Consider the following 18,743-nt stretch of genomic DNA (forward strand, 5'->3'; position numbering starts at 1 on the left):
ATTAGGCAGGCCTACTCATCAGAGAGAAAGGAGAAGAGAGGAGAAGGAAATAGACAAAAGAAGGCACTGTGCTTAACTCTAGAAACGTGAGACACCCCCCCTCCCAGCTCCACTCTAAGTACCCCCAGGAGAGTCTGGCCTCTGCAGACTCAGGGAGAAATTGGCCCTAATCTTCCACATCCCCTCTCCTGAGATCCTCTGCCCCAAACCTTTTGCTGGTTCTTCTAAGGACCTTGGGAAACTGGAGTTGAGAGTTAAGATTTGTGTGTTTGCTTAGAGTAAACTTCGGCAACTATATAGAGAAGGTGGGATGTTACCAGGTCAGAAGGAGGAGGGGGATAAAAAGAAACCATCAGACATTGACGTAAAACTAATTCACATCCACTGGTTTATTATTGATCACGGGGCATTTCACATCAACACTAAAATTCTTTATTGCAAGTTTTACAATAATCAAGTAAATTCAGTCCAAAAACACAATAACCACGATGGGGGGGTGAGGGGTATTCTACCTATAGACTGCCTCTCTGAACTGAAAGTTCATTTTTATTTTCTTTTGGCTCCTCAAACTGAACAGCTCTGAGAGGCTCTCCAGATGCATTTAGCTTTGTCTGCTGTCTTCCCCCCTCTCCTCCCAGCTCCCCCCAACAATAATACAAAAGAACTTCATAGCTTTGTTCTCCTTAAAATGACTTCCCCCTCACTAACCTCCCCTGGTGCATTTTCAATGCAAAAGGCCTAAGGAAAGAGCGGGGAAGGAGGAGGAGGAGAAAGAAGAAGGAGGAGAATTGGCTTAAAAATCTCTTTCCTTTTTTCTTTTCCTCATTTCCCCTGAAATGCACCTAAACCAGACCATCGTACCTTGCAATATATAATTTTTGCAGCTTTCTTTCCTTAAAAAATAAATAACCCCCCAAAATGGCCTTAAAAAAAAACCCCAGCAGGTACCATGCTAAGACAACATCACATGCTTAAAAGGGTCCTTAACAGTGGAAAGGAGAGAAGGGCAGGGGGCTTGTTTGTTTATCTGTTTTGTCTGTTTGGAAATGACAAGGGATAAGGTGGGAGGAAGAGAGAAAAGAACCAAAATATATATATATATTAAATTCTATAAATAAGAGTCAATTTGTGTGTGAGGGGAGGATGGGGGCCTGGGGTGGGGGCAGGGTGTGAGTTATGTTTTATAACCTGGTAATGTCCTCTGCCCGTTGCTGCTCCGGTGGCGTGGCGCTCTGGGAGTGGTCTTCAGAAGTGCCCGGGGTGGCTGCCGAGAGGGTGCTGGGCACAGCGCCGGCCGGGGGCGCTGACCTGACTTTGGTGTTGGGGAGTCGGTGGTCCTTCTTCCATTTCATGCGACGGTTTTGGAACCAGATTTTGATCTGCCTCTCAGAGAGGCACAGCGAGTGGGCGATCTCGATCCTTCTCCTTCGGGTCAGGTAGCGATTGTAATGAAACTCTTTCTCTAATTCCAGGACTTGCTGCCGGGTGTAGGCTGTCCTCGAGCGCTTGGGTTCCCCTCCGTTATAATTGGGGTTCACTGGGGGAGGGGGAGGGGAAAAGCAAATAGTGGGGTTCAAAGGCAGCAGGCTCCCCGCCCCCCACCCTCACCCCATCCTCAGCTCTGTTGTAACAGGAGGAGGGGGTGGTGGAAATAAAGTCATCAAGCTAAACGGGTTATAAAGAAGTTGAAGGGAGCTGGAGACTTTGTAGTGTAATAAGAGGGGAATCCTCATTGTAACGACACTGAATTATTTATGCGCCCTTAGAAAGCGAGCATAGTTTTCACACATACATAACAGATCGTAGCACATGGCTCGGACTGCCCAGAGTAGCTAAGCCATAAAATTTATGGGGGATGTAATTACCCATTCTCGCTCGTAAATCCAGTTCAATTGTGCTAACCCAGAGTCGCTCCTGGAGAGAGAGGGGGAAGGAGAGAAAGGAGGACGGGGGCCGGAGGGGGCCGAGGAGGGTGGGGAGCGCTGGGGAAGAGGGGAGGGAGGGGGAGAGCAAAAAGCAAAGTTGCCTACCCGTGCTAACGTGGATTTTTTTCATCCATGGGTAGACTATGGGTTGCTTGCTGGCGGCGCTGGAGGGATGGTCAGGGGCTGGCTGGCTGCAGGCTGGCGGGGCTGGGGACGGGGAGGCGGAGGCGCCTGAGAGAGGCGCCGGCTCGCAGAGCGGCTGTGATTTCTCGGGGTGGTGGTGGCCCGCCTGGGCCGGGCCGTGGCCTCGCGAATTGCCCGGCCCCTGGAGACTGGTGCAGCTATACTGGCGCTCAGGGTAGCTAGGGCGCGGAGGCGGTGGTGGGTACAGCTCCTGGTGGTGATGCTGGAATCCCGATTCCCTGGTCCGGCCGTAATATTCCGGACTGTGTTCAGGGATGTAGCTATTTTGCGAATATTCTTCGCATGGAGGAAATTTCGGATCGATGTAGTTAGAGTCCATCAAATACGAGCTCATGATCATTAATTTCTGGAGTGGAAAATAATTTTTCTCGCTTTGTCGTTTTTCTGCTCCATAAAGCCCTCCTACTAGCTAGCGACCCTGTAAAGTTACTTTCACCATGTGACTCCGCCGGCCAATCACACGGAGCAACCCAGTCCCCGGATAAGGAACCGAATCGCTTTATTCAAAATGTATCCAATTTTTTTTGTGTGTGTGGTGGTGGTGGTGGTGGTGGTGGTGCTGGGGTGGGGGGGGGGTGGCGGTGATGCGGGGTTAGCTGGCAGGGGCTGCGGTGCCCCCAATGCACACCCCGCCGACTGACAACCCTCCCCTGCAAAAGGAGATGGGAAGCCCCCAGCTCCCTTCCAAAGCCTGGGCATTGGGGGGCTGTCGGGAGGCTGTGATTCAGCCCCCTCCCAGGGTCTCCTCTTGGGCCTCCGGTGGGCCCCTCGGGCTTCCGCTCCCGAGCTTTTCTAGAGGTCTCCATTCGTGGCGATCCTGTCTCAGTCTGCGTAGGGCACCGTGGCAGCGCCCCTCTTTCGCAGGAAGAGGAAGTTGAATGAGGACTGGAGTGGAGGTTGGATGGGGAGAGGCCCAGGCTGAGCCCAGGAAGCTGGTGAGCCTGGGATGCCCCCCATCCAAGGAGACCAGAGTCCAGCCCCCTTCCCCATACACACTCACCCAACCCTCTGGCCATGGGGCCGGCGAGGCAGGGTCCCAGCTGGACAGGGCAGGTAGAGGCAGCGGGATGCAAATGATTCTGACGTCATTTCTGGAGGTCTGGGGGTTGAGCCCCCGCTGAAGAGAGACAGGAAGTGGTTGGCAAAAGCAAAGTTCAGAAGCCTTGCCCTCCCCGAGTACCCACTAACCCTCCCTTCCCAGCCCAGAGCAGAGCATCTCTCCTGCTGGCCGCTGTTTCCACTCTCCATTCCGTCTGGCCTGCTGCTTTCTGACAACTGTCTGCAAGGCTGGTTCCCAAGGACCTGGAGCAGGGAGGAGAGCACTCTGCCAGGGGCCAGTGCCCTGGGATGGTGCCCAGCCAAGGCCCAGGGAGCTCTTCTTTCTCCATCCCCACAGAGGGCAGACCTAGCTAAGGGGGAGGCCTGCGTCTGTAGAGCCTGCTTCCGGCCAGGGATTGTATCCATGTAACACATGTGTTTACATGTAAACACACATCCCCAAGGGCCAGCTCCAGGCCGCCTTCCAAAAGCTGAAGGGTGAGCTCACGAAGCTGGGGATGCTGGGCGGAACTTGGGGGTCTCCAGCCTGTTCCTGCGCCCTCCCCTCTCTCTGCTACCCACCCACAGGAATACCCTAATGGTGGGGTGGCAGGGCCATGGAGGAGCGAGGGGGCAAGGAAGAGCTGCTTTCTGACACACACCCCCCTCAGCTAGGGGTGGCCACGTCTTGCACCAATTCCAATTAACTGATCCCATAACTCAGAGTTGAGGGGGGGTGGCAGAAGGGAGAGCCCAGGGAGGGAGCCGGGTCCCCTTGTTGCACTTGATAACAATTATAGTTTAAAATCATAGCTTGCCGGGGCTCGGCTATATTTTACTTGATAACAATAAAAGTGACACATAAAGTTAACTGTTTATGTTTTATTTATTAGACTAAATCTGCCAGCGGTGGTAGAAGCGCTTGCCTCGTCGCTACAGCTTTTATAGGGCTGTAAAACGTCATAAATCAGTCTCGCGGAATCGCCCGCACTCTTTGTGTCGGCGGCAGCGCAGAGCTGGCGGCCGCTGGCTGCCTGCTCCCTCCTTTCCACGAAAAGTCGTAATGTGATTTTTTTTCCCTCTGATTTTATTATTATGATCGCCGCTGTGATTAGTCAATCTACCTTTAATTCGCCGCCCTACGCTGCCTCCTCCCAACCCAGCCTGGTTGACACTTGAATAAGTACCTTTTAAAACGGCATAACAACTATTTGAGGGTTTAATTAGAACATCTGCAATTAAGGGAATGAGGAGGGGAAAGGGAAAAAAAATAAAACCCTTGTGAGAGGGGAGGCTGAAGGCGGGAGATTCCCAATCTGTCTCTCACCACCTTTGGGATGTCAGAGAGGGTCCCCATTTCCAAATTAGGGCTCACCCTGAGGGCTGGAATGAGAGCTGGGCCACAGCCGATGCCCAAAGGGACTGATTCGCCCTGCCTGGGCCCCTGGCTGCCTTCCCTTCTGCAGTGCTCAAGCCCCCCACACTCACCCCAGGCTCACCAAGAGCCAGTGCTTGGGGGTCCCTGGATACCCTCTCCCCAAGAGGTCAGTGCCCGACCCCTGCCACCAGATGGGTGAGAGAACCGGAATTCCCTGGAGGTTGACCATCTCTTAGAAGAGGTTCTCAGATTTCCAAAGTTGGTTGAGAACTCCTGCCCACTCCTGTCCGGGACCCTCTGCGTGTGAGGACTGGCAGGTTTGGTTGGAAGAGGAGCTTGAGACTGTGAGAAGGGGAAGGCTGCTGCTTGGTTGACAGTGATTTGGAGTGCGTGAGGGTTTTATTATTGGTGGGAGGGGGTAGGTTAATTATAAGTTGTTGGAAGTGGCAGAGGGAAACCAATGCTGACTGCTGATCTACATAAAAATTCTGAACCCAGCCCCAGACTGCTGCCTGGGGAGAGGCAAAGCTCCTGAGAGCTCAGGTAGGGTGGGAGGAAGGCTGCTGAAGGAGAAAGCCTTCCAGCCCCACCCCCATCCTCCCTTCTAGGCCTGCACCTGGATCAGGCTGCCCCACCTCATCCTGGCAGGGAATAATCTCTGCTCCACCTGGCTCCCCTCCTCCCAGTCCTCACATTCACCTTCTACCAGCCCTGCCCCCACCTCAGCTCGCTTTTCTTCCATCTCTTCACCCTCTTGGGCTTATTAGGGAGTCCTTCCCAAGGCATTGCACATCTTACACCACCACTCCCCAGGATTCTGAGCTCCTGCAGGTGGGTCGAGGGAACGGGAGCAGGAAACCCACTTCGGGCCAGTATGTGTAAGTAGATCCAGAGAGTTCAGATGCCTCCAACCACATGTCAAATCCGTCTTTGGTTATTACTGCTAACAAATATATATGCATTCATACTATTAATATTTATTAATGTATTAAATGCCTCCTTATGCAGCCATAAATCTGTGGAGTTTTCATTCCAGGTTTTCACAGCTAATTCGATATGCACCTCCAGAAAGTGAAATCTGGGAGATTCCCCCAAGTATGCCCACACTTATCTACATCATTTACCAAAACCCTCTCTTTGGGCTCCTATATCTTAATAGCAAGAAAGTTGCCTATGGGGAAAATAGCAAGCCAGACTCTACCACACACACACATAAGAACATTTTCACCAGGATATTATTGCAAGCACAGAAATAAGATCCCTTCGGAGGGCTTCTGTACTTAGCACTGGCTTAACGGGTTGGGGAGGGGGGCAATAAAGCGGTTCTTGCCCGTGATGAATCCTTGTATCTCCTTTTGTGCTTCGCCCTCCTGTCTCCTCAGCCCAGGGATCTCCAACCCCTGCTCTGCCCTCCACCTCTCTCTGCCCCAATTTTATTTTTTATTTTTTCTGATCACCTTTTGCCAGCCTCTAAGCAATCACTGTCTGAATGCCCCCCTCACCCCATATCCTTTCTAAATCTTGATCTGGTTTCTCTTTCGGAAACATGTTTCTGTACAAAGCGCTTTCCTTCTGACACCGCTGAAGAAAAATATGTGTCCATTGTGTGCGAGGCCTTATTGTGCCCGGATTACCATACTGACCGTTGGATAACCCATATTCCTCCCCTCCCCGGTAACAAGCTGCCGGCTGAGAGACCTCAGCGGCTCCACTGATTCTGCGATGCCTTAAAATCTCACCTCTCAGAATCCCTGGATTTTCCTACGGAGAAAAATAAGTGGGAGAACCAACTCAGGACTTGGAGGGCAAAGAGAAGGAAAATGAGGGTCATTCCATTCCCCACTCTCAGAAGTGCAGGATGTGGGTGTGTGCGAGCGCGCGCGCCTGTGTGTGTATGTGGTTTTTGTTGTTGTTTTAGAGATTAAAAATTGCAACATGTCTCTTTCTCCTTCCTCAAATAAATTGACTTTTAGATGGTATACAATCAAGTAATTCATTTCATTTTTATTTTTTCTCCGAGCAACTTGAAAACCCCAAACTAAAGCAAGGCTCCCATTTTTCCCCCTGTGTGTGTATATGTATATATGTATGTGTTTTGTCCCTTTCTAATGCCAGCAGGCAGGGCTAATGTATGCAAAAGAATATGCAAATGCTTAATTGATTTTTTCTTAAATCTCTTGTCAGTAAAAGTAATGAATTGGTCTAAAATGATTTTAATAACCCAGAAGTGTCACCAGAAAATACTCAACCTTTTTTTTTCTCCTGGAATCGCTTATAGTCTCAAAAAAAAAAAAAAAAAAAAGCAATCATGGAATGTTAATTTGCCCCCCTTTAAATATTAAAGATGAATCTCTCTTGTTTGTTCGGAGACCATAGGCAAGGTCCTCTCATGGATTTCCCCCTCCTTGCTTTGCCTTCCTTGGAATTCAATTTTCCTCAAATCTCGTTTAAAGTGGCTTTTTAAAAAGTGGCTGCATTTTAATATTGGTTAGACAGAGTGACCTGCATTTCACCTCGGGTGTTTGACTTGTTCCAATAGGTCACTGCCATGGGGTTATTGATGGGGAAACTCCATTGAAATTTGTCTCTTCGCAAATGGCCTTTAGATCTTCCAGCGAGTTCAATAACTAGTTATAATGTGGAAGGGGAAAAATGAAGGCCCTGGGCTAACGAATTTGATGTTTCATTTTTATGCTGGAGAAATTGTTAGTTAGAGGTTGGGTTCCCCACCCCCTTCCTTGCCCATCCTGGCCTCACTGACTCTTGTCAAGTGAGGCCCCCACTCTTGTCCAAGGCTGCTGGATTGTATCCCCTTTAAAATTGGGGTTGGGGTGTCCCTTTCTCCCTTTGATGCAAGCTTTAATTCTTCTTTTTGTTGTTGTTGTTGTTGAAAATTCTGACTTATGGCTGCAGGAAGCTTGCGCTGCTGAAGATTTGTAACCTGAACTTTCCTGTTAGAGGGGGAAAGGACTTTTACTTTTAAAGCTCTCTAAATGTGGTTTTGAAAGATCTAGGAATTAGGCTGGCTTAGGGGAGCTTACGGAGAGCTCCCTGACCTGGTGCTCCCAGAATTAAGAAGCCGATAGGAAGGTGGGATCCCTTTTGGGAGCTGATGAGGGCATCTCAACATGCTCTTGGCCTCTGAGCTGCCAGAGACCCATGGGATCAGACACCCAGGACCAAGGAAGGCAGAGACTGGGAAAGGCTAAGGATAGAGGGAGAATTCCAATATAGCAGGCAAGAGAATCCTGGGTCTCCTCCAGGGTCAGAAACAGAATTCATGGGGACTTGGCCCGGTAACTGCTTGCTGAACTTCCTAAGAAGGGTGCCCGGCAAAAGCCCAGTGCCCAAAGATGATGCATTTTACTGAACTGGAGAGAGAAGAGGAAAATGATGGGGGGAGTTGAAGAGTTTATAAGGTTTCCCCTTTTTTTCTGGAGTTCTTAAGGAGTGGGAGAGGAAAGGGCAGGGAAAGGGAGGAAAGGTCTTCATGTTATTCGCCCCAATCACACCCAAGCTGGGGAGCCAGTGACTTCTCCAGAGAAGCCTCTGTGAGAAAGGGCTGTGGAGAGCTCGTTCTCTCCAGGCTGACCCAGCCATACCCGATCATTACCATCATTAACCTCAGTAATAACAAGAACATCATTCCCTCACAAACAGAGCTCCCTGCGTGCCTTATTTTTTTCCTCCAGGAACTGTTCCTTCTCCTTCCCTGCCCAAAGGGGTCCAGTTAGCTCAGGCCCAAGTTTCCCCTTAATAAGCCCACTCACCTCCCTTCCAAACCTGGATCCCTAGATGAGAGTCATTCCAAAGGCAAGCCTTGATCCCTGGGGTGAGGGAATCCAGACCGAAGGCAACATGTAAGTGCCTGAAACTAGGCTGCCACTTCCCTCTATCCCCTTAAACCCAGAGGCAACGTCTTGGTGCCACTTGCGCTCTCAGACAAACCTGCCTGGACAGATCGGGGCACCCCAGGGATCACCACACGCCACAACCCCATGAAAATGGGGGAGCCCGGGAAGGGCCCATCAGGCGGCTTCAGGGTCCGGCCTGCCAAGAGGACACACAGCCTGCTCTTTCCAGCCAAGCGGGAATCAATAGCGATCTGCTATAAACTTCCCCGCAGCCCCTCCGCGCTCCGGCCGCGGCGGGAGAGCCCCATCCTCAGGCCGCTCGCCCACCTCGGCCCGCACCTTGGCCGCCTCCTCCGAACCCCGGACCCCCAAGCTCGGGCCTCGCCCTCTCCCCGTTTTAATTACGTGATTGATTTTCGCTTTGGCCGCGTCGGGACGCCTCTGCCTCCGACTGTTTAAATCTTTCGGCTCCCTGTTTTGCATTTCCGAGTCCTCCTGATGGGCTGTAATTTAGAGACTGGCCCTCGGGCGGCTGGGTCCGGGTCCGGGCTACGGCCTCGCCCTACACTCCAACGAAATGGTCCTCCCGGGCTATGCGGCGCGGCCCGCTCTGCAGCCGCCTCACCGCGCGGGGCTCTCACACCGTGCTCCTGCCCATCCGCCTTGCTGAATTATTTTGTGCTCCGTTATTCTCTGATAGAAAAATGTTCCGCGTTGGAGTTAGCACTCCATGCCTGGGCTCGGAGCCGGGCTGCTCAGCGTTTTTGTTTTCTCTTCACCCGAATGAGGTGTGTATGTATGGGAAGGTCGGGATCGAGACCCCGGGAAGCACGACGCCCGGCTCCAGGCTCGGCGGGGAGCTCCATATGCTTCCCCCAAAGACCCGGCCCCGCCGGCGGCCCAGAAGCGCCGGGAGAAGCGAATTCGGCCGCAACTTTCCACCACTTCGGCGCGAGTGGGACCGCAGGGCCGGCGGCCCCCAGCCCGCAGTTGGCCGTTGGGTCTGATTTTGCTCCCCAGCCCCAGATAGAGGCCCCATCACCCCGGCAGCCCCAGCGGGCACCGGAGCAGCCTCTGGGAAGTGGCCGCGGTCCCACACCGGAGGGACCGAAGGTGAGGAGAAGTAAGGGAAGGAGGGGAGGCACTTCCACGGACGGGAAGACTAGATGCGGGGTGCGGAGAGGACAGGGAAGACGTGAAATTTTAAAAAGGAGCCCCTTCTCCCACCGTGGCTGACCTTCCCTTTCTCTCCTCCGGAAGAAAAAAAAAAAAAAACAACCCTCTTTTTCCTCCCTAAACCGCTGGTCTCCCGCTTAATCTCTCATCTATTTACAACTAATAAACACTTCTCTGATTATTTCCCCATGTCCTGTTCGTTCTTTGATCCTTTTCAATGAGGCGAGCTCTGAGTTACTATTAGCACTATTTTATGATTCTGCTTTTCCCTCAGGGAGAGGAGGGAGCTGGGAATGTCTTTCTCACTGGGGAAGAAGTTCAGTGAAACGTGAGTTGGTCACAACCTTCTCCCTGTCCCCCCCGCCACCTGCAACACCCCAGCCCCAGCTCCCTCAGCCCCTCTCCCCCCACCCCTTCCCGCAGAAATGTTGCCGGGTAAATAAGAGTCCGCCTGCCTGGCTATTAGGATTCTGGAGACGTTGGCATCTGTAGCAATCATTAGTCAAAGCCGCGCAAGCCAAAGGAGCCGAGGAGTTGGACAGAAAAAATCTTGGAAATGATATACAGGAGCCGCGGAGGCATCAATCCCGGCCGATAAGAGCTCGGCTGCCGGGAGTGAGGCGGCCGCTTAATTGGGCCCTGGGCACCAAGAACAATTGGGGAGGGGGCATCTATGGGTCGGGCAGTGACTCTGGCACCACTTGGGCACCCTACAAAAATAGTGGGGGACTTGAACGCTCTTTTCCCCAAATTTCAAAGGCCCAGTTGGCGTGGGGGGACAACGCCTCCGTCAGCCTCTCCACCCTGGGAGCCAAGGGGAGCGGAGCTAGAGGGCTCTTCCCTTCTCTCTCCCTTCTTAGTGGCTGTCTTGGGAGGTACTGCAGGTTGGGGAGCCTGGGCTGGGATATCAGGTCACAGGGACAGCCTGGAGAGGGCTGTGGTCCCTAGAGCAAGTTTTCAGAGGCAAATAACTCATTTGGACTCAGCCTTGGAGATAGCAACAGAATCACTCCCTTTAATAAGCAAAACAGCCCAAAGATATTTGTTCCCTATCCCCACTCACCTGATGTCTTTATTGACACAGAGATAGAGAGACAGAGAGATGCAGTAAGTTTCAGTCCTTCTAGAGGGAGATCTATGCCCCTACATATAGATACAGGCATTATGGAACCATCTCTAAACATACTTTCAAATATTTAAGTTTGCAGCAAAACTGCAAAGACTATAAAGATCTCCAAATATGTAGCTTCAATATGTAGCTATTTTATGAGTTGGGACTTTTGCATAAATCTAGATAAAATTTTCAAAATAGAGATTGAGCAGCACACGCAGAGTTCTTTCCAACCGAGGGAAAAAACTCACCAATTATTCATCCAGATATTTAGGGAGAGCTATACCAATACATCCCAGCTTATACATCCAACACTATAGAGAGATTGGTAATGTGCACACAGGAATTTGACAGAGGACTGTTACGTTCACTGTGGATCTATAAATCTAAATATCTATAAATCTGCATTTAAATGTGGAGTAGAGAGGGATGTAAAACATATATCCTGTTATACACAGAGCAATCTATAAATACATTTTCACGTATACAGCTATGGGATTGCTCAGCTCTCTATAAAGACACGTGTATTTGCATCGAGTCTTAGGAATGAGGGAGATTCTCTGATGCTTGTGGGTTTGGGATGCCCCAGCCCAGACTTCTCTGGGAAATAAATGAGAGTAAACGGAAGCCTGTGCAAGTAAGTGCTAAGAGGGCCCAGGGACTCATATAATCTATGGCCTTATTTCCAGCATATGGGGCATCTCTCTGGCGATGGATAGGAGCCCTGACAACTGGGCCTGAAAGCATCCTGACTTAATGTAGCCCGAACTGAGACAGAGGTAGAGGACTCTTTACTTCTTTTCCCTTTAGCTCCCTAACCCAAAGCTGGGGGACGGATCCATGGGAAGCTGGGGTGTCTTTAGGAGGGGAAGGCTCATTAACATTACAAAATGGAGCCATTTAGGTAAAATATGATTTTTTTTTTTTTTTTTGCAACAGCTTGGTTAGAGAGAAATGTGAGAAAGCTGTGGGCTTTCACACACAACCCTGCGCCCATCTTAATTACATAAAACCCAGTCACTGACTGCAGAGAGTTTCCTCCATTCATACAATGCTAGATGGGGTCGTCTATATGCCCCCCTCCCATCCCCTCTCTTCATGAGCTCTCTCTTACACACCTGAATTCCCACCCTGTCAAGAAGGGGTTTTGGGCTCAGGAAAGACGTCACAGGGAGACAGTGGCCCCAGAAGAGAGTAGAGCCCCCAGGAGTCATGGTATCTACCACCAGGCTCAGAAGCTGATTGCTTTCCATGTTAGTTCCTTTTTAACTAAGAGGTTGGGGGAACCAAGGTCTGTGTGGGCAAAAGAAAATAAAAGATGGCATGATTTTTAAATCTGGAGTTTTGAGGGGGAAAAATCACCAATGAGCCCTTTTCTTATTGGAGGCAGAGGATTTGGGGGGCCCTGGACTTCCTTTGAATTTTCTGCTTTGGTTTACTGGGGAAGGGGAGGTAAGGAGGGCCCCAGGTGGGCTTGGAGAAGTGCAATCCAATCTAGTTGGCCAGCTTGGGGGAGAGTGATTTACAAAGCAAAAGCTCAAATGCTACTTCCTGAGAAGTCACCAGATCAAAACAGCCTCCTCTAGGCTTTATGACCCCATCTCTACTCCCAACAGGAAAAGCACCTTCAATAAAACCTCAGCCCACGCCCCCATCCTTCACCCAGAGGAGGGGGAGAGACACAATCTAAAATGAGGGACCTGACCCTTACTCGCTTCATAAACACACACACACACACACACACACACACACACTGGGTTTTCCAGCCAGAAAGTTGACTTTTTAAAGAAGTATTTACTAGACAAGAATTTTCTCCACTATCTGAGCAGAGAAGCAGCCCTGAGATATTTGGAGTTGAGCCTGAAGAGCAGATTTGATCAGATAAGGATCTGGCCTCATAGTCCCACATTACCTTCCAACCCCCTACAACTCAACAGGCCAACAGGACACTAAAGGTCACCAAGAGCCTGGCTGACCCCATCTGTGGGGGCTGCTCCAGGGGGTTGGTTTTCCGGGGAGGCAGAAGGGAAGAAACTTAACAGATGCCTAGGGCTTGAGGGCATGAGTGGGGAGGGGAGGACAAATGGTCTTCAGGCTGGGCTGATGGGAAGAATCATGGGCTACTGGGAAGTTAGTTTAAGGCTGGTTTACTGTGTCCAGCCTGGGCTTCAGACCTCTTTCATACCCACTTGGACACATACATATACTTTGTCTGTTCAGGTGTGGTGTTCTGGGCTGGGGGCTGAGAGAACTGGGGATCTTTCAAGGGCAGAACCCAGCCTCCTCTACCTCTCTGAGAGCTGTGGCACATGCAGAGCTGAAGGGATCCCAGGGAACTGAGCCCACACATTCCACACCCCCCTCCCAATATGGGGCTGCAGATCATGGCACTTTCTATGCACTTGTGTCAGGTGTAGAGAAGTAGCCTTCGTCCTGCACCAGCTCCGCAGCATGCCCAGAGCCTTCTGGTCAACCTCTCATTCTAGCTTCTCAGGCCTGGTCATCAGAGGCTGAACAAGGTCCTGGATAACCTAGCCCAACTTCCCTAAGTCCCAAATTTCATCTCCTTCCCACCCCCACCCACACACAGTGAATCCTCCTAGGAGTGGGAGAAGAAAATGGATCCCAGGGTTCTTCTGTAGGACTCAAGGACAAAGAGATCTCTATCACCTCAGTTCCTCAGTCCAGACTCCTTGGGCTCCTGGGACCCCATCAAAGCAGTGAAGGGAGGTATCACAACAGACCCACCATTCTGGGTTACAAAGACCCGACAAAACGGATGTGATTTTCTTGGCCCTCTAACAGCTAGCCTCTTCTTTAAATTGAATCTCAAAAAGCCAAAAAGCCCTAGCTTGGGGTCCTGAATCCAGATTCTGTCCCTTCTCCACCTCTAAGGGCTCCAGGGTCTCCAATCCCACTGAGGAGGAGGCTCAGAGCAGTGCCTGTCTCTCCAGGAAAGGAAAGCACAGAATTAAAGCCCAGGACAATGATGTTTCAGCTCAGAAACTCAGCCCAAAGCAATTACACAAAGAGAGTGAGAGCCAAAGACACAGATAAAGTTGACCTGGATATTAAGAGGGGCTGAGGCAATAAAATCTCTCTTCCCCGTGCCTGCTTAGAATGAGCCAACACTCCTGCCCTTTCTTTCCTTACTTTCCTAGAGTCTGGAAACTCCAGCATGAGATATCCACATAGAGGTGAGGATTGGTCTCAGACAAGACTACCACACCATCTACCAGGGAAAGATAAGTTTGTGTGCTCTAATTCTAATTCATGATAGAGGTCAATGGAGTGGTGGGATTGAAGGTGACTTGGGAAGTGGGGGCTCAGTGGTTTCTGAGAAGAGCTGCCCTCCCTCTGGCTTCTCATTCTAATCCTTCCCACCTGACCTGTGGCATTGGCCCCAAATCAGCCCCACCCAGAAGGCAAACTGACAGGGGGGTGCTGACAAAGCCCAGCTCAATCTGGGCTATCCCTTGACACCCCCAGAGGAGGGCTTAGAGGTCTGGGTGGCACAGCCCATCAGAACTCTTGCTCCTCAGTCAGTTCAAGGAGGGCACGAGTTCAGGAGGAGGAGGAGAAGGGGAGGGGAGGGGAGGGGAACTCAACCAGAAAATTAACCCTGGAACAAAGCCTTGGAGACTGGGGGATGGGGGTGGGGGGAGAAATGCCTGGGTCTGGACCTGAAAGTCAAGTGTTCAGGAGACATGAGGACAAGCACTCCTGCCATACATGCATATTCTCTGTGCCATCAGATGGTCTTGCTCAGAAATAGTTTATCAGCCATTGCTTGTTCTGACCTAACCCATGTATAAACACAAACACCAAAATCCACACCTTCAGTGGCTATGTCCTTTGGTAACCATTGGCCAGGACAAAGGATCATCATCATCATCATCATATCTTGTTAGAAGAATGGAAAGGAAGGGGACTTAAATCCATCACCTGTTTAGTATGGGGGCAGGGAGGGGGAAGGGTCCTGGTTTTCTGTGCTGATTCCCTTTTCCAGAATGCTTCTTTCAACTGACTTGAAGTTATTCAACAAACTAAAGGTACCAAATACAACTTTCAAAAAGTCTCCCTTCCCTTTTGCTCCCTTCCCCAACCATGCCAGAGACACTTTGATAAAGCTAATGGCTTCTGGAGCATTTCCAGAAAGATAAATCAAAAGAGGTCTCTTCTAATCACTCCACCTGTCCCCAAGAGGATCAGAAGAGAATGAAAACGAAAAGGTGTGCAAGGTAAGTGTATAGGGAATAATCATAGTCAGAATTTGAATTCAGGGCTGGAGTTCGTATCCACACCCACTGTACAGCCTAATCTAGAGTGCATTATCTATAAAGTCCAGGGAATTGGGTAAGATCACACAGGAGAACATGAGAATAATACAGAGGATGCCCCACAACCTCAGATCCCAGTACAGTTGAGACTGATCTCGAAGTATAACTTTGTTAGAACTGGAGGACAAAAGCCAAAGACTCCCCAGAGCTGGGTCAGGGACAGAGGAAGAGGGCTAGAATATTCTCAGCATCACTTACCCCTTCACATCAGAGACATGGAGGACCCAAGAACTAAAGAGGGTTGTGGGAGAGAGGAAGGCCGAAACTGAGACCCCAGTACTTTTTGGCTGATTGGTTGCTAAAGGCCATGTGACCCTGCTTAGCGCATTTCTGATTGGTTGCTTGACCTCTTCTAGGGTTAAAGACCTAGGAACAAAATTAAAAGCTTTCCGGGTTAGTTGGGGCACCTTGGCACCTGATGGACCGCCCATCCCCCTACTCCAGAGAAACCTCAAATTCCAGAATGGGGGAGGGGTGGGAAAACCAAGAATCTCAAGGCCCGTTTGTGTTTGTACTACTGCCATTTGTATTAGTCCTACAAAACAGCAAAATTAATAAATAAACCCACCACCACAACAAAAAAACAAACAACAAACAACAACAACAACGCCGTGGCAAATTATCTGAGAGGAAAGACAGTCTGCAATTACTGCGGTGGGAAGAAGGGGTGATATTTACATGGAACTTTTGAGCCTAAGAAACAGGAAAAGGGGGCGAGGGAGTCATAGAAACCCTCCGAGAGACGAGAGACGCTGTGTAAATCTGTAAAACAGAAACACACTCACTCACCCTGCTACACAGAGCTGAAGGGATTGGGACTGAGATCTGGCCAGGCGTGGGGGAAGGCAGCGAGTCTTGCCTGGGTGTGGGACTTTGGCCCTGGTTAAATTCTTGATTGAAGACCATTAGATTCGCTCCCCCAGACCCAAGGGAGGGTGGAGGGAGGGGGGGAGTCAAGTTATAGACCAAGGGAAACTCCCATCTCCCTGCTGCTTGGATGGAAAGTTTCCCAAAATCCTCAAAATCAGACTGGGAGGGAGGGGTAGAGTCGGGGAGGGCCCGTAATGAGAAAGGGAGAACACGAGAGTTAATTCTCCAATGAGTTACTGGGAAGAGTCCGCTGGGATCCTAATGCTTCTCCAGAAAATAAAGGGGTGGGAGGCTGGAGGGGGAGGTGGGTGGTGAGGGACTGAGGCCCGGGAGGGAAGGCTTTGGAGAGTTCTCCACCTGGGAGCCCCCCCACCCCCCGCTCTTCAGCTCCTCACGCATGCGACAGTCCCCTAGAGCGAGGGATGGGGCTCCAGCTCTGACGCCCGGTGTCCCTGGGTCTCTGTCCCCCATCACCCTGCCAGAGTCTGCCTGGGCTCCCTGCCTCTGCTTGATTCCTGTTTCTTTCTCAGTCTTTTGGGCGACAGGGGCACGGTAACAGCGTCCTCCTCCTGTCCCCCAACTGCACCTCTCCACCCAGTGGGCGCCCAGAGCCCCTTGCCCCCAAAGCATTCCCTCCCCCTCTGCTCTGGCTCACCCCCTCGCTCCCCTCCCCCTTTCCCCTGGCCTAGATGCCTTGCCCTCTAAGGACCCGCTTTCCACTCTGCTTTGGAATCCCTGGCCCCTTCAGAGAACCTGCATTCCTATGTTGTCATTTTCTTGGTTTAGCTCCCAGTGAAGCACGGGCAGGTGAACACTACGTGTCCTCTACACGCAGGTGTGGAGGACACGTGCCTCCGTGCCCAACGCCTCTGCTGTTCCTTCCTAGAAACCTGAAGGGAGTCCCAGCCTGAGATTGGCCCCAGGGCACCATGCCCATATTGGGTCCTGAGGGTTCTATCGCCCAGAGGCCACTCTCTCCTTGGGGCTAGGGGATTTTCCTGGCCAGCCTAGTAAAGACATTGCCTCCACTCCTATGCCCATTTATACTCCACTCACAGCAGGAGCCTCTAGGCCTCCAGGGCTAGTTTTACCTCAGGCCAGCGCTAGGGATGCCAGGAAAGACCCCGACAGTTAGAGGGAGGGGGAGGCATGAAACCACACTGGCCCCAGACAGACTAAGACCCCAGACTGGAGACTGGGACAGCTGCCCACCCAGGCCTGGTGGTGAAGAGAGAGAGAATGTTTCGGGACTCCCTGGGCTCCACCCGCCAACTTTAAGATGCTTCCGCCATTTCAGTTCACAGCCTGTGGGCTCAGTAGTCCCAAAGGCCTCCTTCCCTGTCCCCCTCCCCAGCTGCCTGCCCTGCCTGGACTCTGGGCCACTGGCCAAGGGCTGAACTGGCCCCTCCCCAGAACAAGGGCCACAGAGGCCCTTTGCACTTGTGCCTAGAGTTTATACACTCCTAACAAACACCAAACATCCCTATGTCTGCCGCTGTCTTTCTTCCCAGCTGAGAAGGGAGAGGGGGTCAGGGAGACCTGGCAAAGCTCTAAAGGACCCAGGTCTCTCTTTACCCCAGTCGACTTGCAGCTGGAGGGACTGAGGGGCTGGGGGTGGGGAGGGCTGGTCTGGGGACACAAGCTCCCCCATCCTCCTACCTCCCAGCGGCTTCTCCTCTTCTTCTCCCACCCCGACCTGGGGAGGCCTGGGGAGGCCTTCTTCCCCTCCCTTCATGAGTGGGAACTGCCTCCTCTTTGAGGGGGGGGGATTAGGTAAATGAGAGAAAGGGTCGGAGAGAGAGAAAATTAACTTACAGCGTTCGTCTGGGATTCATTTGCGAAGATGTAACCTCTCTCACCATCATCCCCAGCGCCGTAATCCCCTCTAACTGCCAGGCCCTCTGTCCTAGCATTAAACCTCACCAGCAGCTGCGTGGCTGGACAGTTAAGATTATATATGATGTAAATATATTGTGGGTTTGTCAGCTCTCCCTACACCATAAAACTTGGTTTAATGACATCACGTGGTCCCCCAAGAGCCACTCATGGGCTTGCCTTCGGGCCATTCACATAAATAACCTCCAAAAGTTTCAAACTCCTAAATTCACATAGAAGCAGTGCGTGTTTCCCTAATGCTCAGTTACACTAGAAAGCCCTTGTGCTGCTCCTTGGCCTCACCCCCATACCCCCCTTGCAGGGTGGGGAGAGGGGAGAGGGTGGATCTTTATTTATTTACTTACTTACTTACTTACTTCCATAAGGACCTGTCGCCTTCGAGGTCATGTTGATATTTTTTTTTCCTCCTTTTTTTTTCTCCTCTCTCTTCTAATTGCTCACAGTGGGCCGTGTCCCCCTCTTCCCACTCCCCCGGGAAGGTAAGTCACGCTTCTTTCCCTTCTTTCTCACTGCCAGAGGGGGTGGGTTCCAGGGCAAAGTGGAGAAACAGGCTCCATGGTCTCTGTTTGGGACCCAGAAGCCCCACCACTAACTCCCCAAGAGCAATGCCAAACCCTGATACTTGAAGATTGTTCCAGGAGGCCGGCTGGTGAAGCAGAAGCCTCTGCTCAGGGAGAAAGCACGAGTCTGGGCCGCACCCACTCGCAGTGCAAAGGGGTATGTCAGAGGCCTGTGTCTAGCTTGTGGTCGCTGATGCCGCTGAAGCAGAGGCTGGGCCCTGAGCGCAGGTCTGCGGACTGTGACAGAGGGTGGAAAACTGGCAGGCACGGCTGTGTCTACCCAAGTCTGGCCGATTGGAGTCACTACTCCAGCTCCTCCAGGGAAAGAGAGACCCAAACCCTGCGGGGAGGAGGCATCAGTGCACAGTGGGGCTGGTGTACCCTGCCCAGC

General features: G+C 51.5%; 1 protein-coding gene across 8 annotated transcripts in view; it reads right to left on the reverse strand.

Annotated features, from left to right (window-relative positions):
• Nucleotides 1-365: 365 nt before the first annotated feature.
• Nucleotides 366-18,743, reverse strand: part of HOXC4 (homeobox C4) — a 64,945-nt gene continuing 46,567 nt past the window's right edge. For 4 of the 8 annotated variants that reach the window (XM_061206158.1, XM_061206159.1, XM_061206156.1 and 1 more), the window contains exons 2-4: nucleotides 3,130-3,246; nucleotides 2,031-2,475; nucleotides 366-1,537 (exon numbers count right to left, since the gene is read on the reverse strand). In XM_061206158.1, the coding sequence (XP_061062141.1) occupies nucleotides 1,182-1,537; nucleotides 2,031-2,469 (795 nt within the window). In that variant the 5' untranslated portion in view covers nucleotides 2,470-2,475; nucleotides 3,130-3,246 and the 3' untranslated portion in view covers nucleotides 366-1,181. Of the gene's footprint in view, nucleotides 1,538-2,030; nucleotides 2,476-3,129; nucleotides 3,247-8,315; nucleotides 8,364-15,224; nucleotides 15,295-17,711; nucleotides 17,861-18,743 lie in introns of those variants that run through there. The other 4 variants (XM_061206161.1, XM_061206155.1, XM_061206157.1 and 1 more) reach the window with 4 other exon arrangements.

This window comes from Eubalaena glacialis, chromosome 11 (genome assembly GCF_028564815.1).
Source record: "Eubalaena glacialis isolate mEubGla1 chromosome 11, mEubGla1.1.hap2.+ XY, whole genome shotgun sequence".
In the NCBI taxonomy this organism is placed as follows: Eukaryota; Metazoa; Chordata; class Mammalia; order Artiodactyla; family Balaenidae; genus Eubalaena; species Eubalaena glacialis.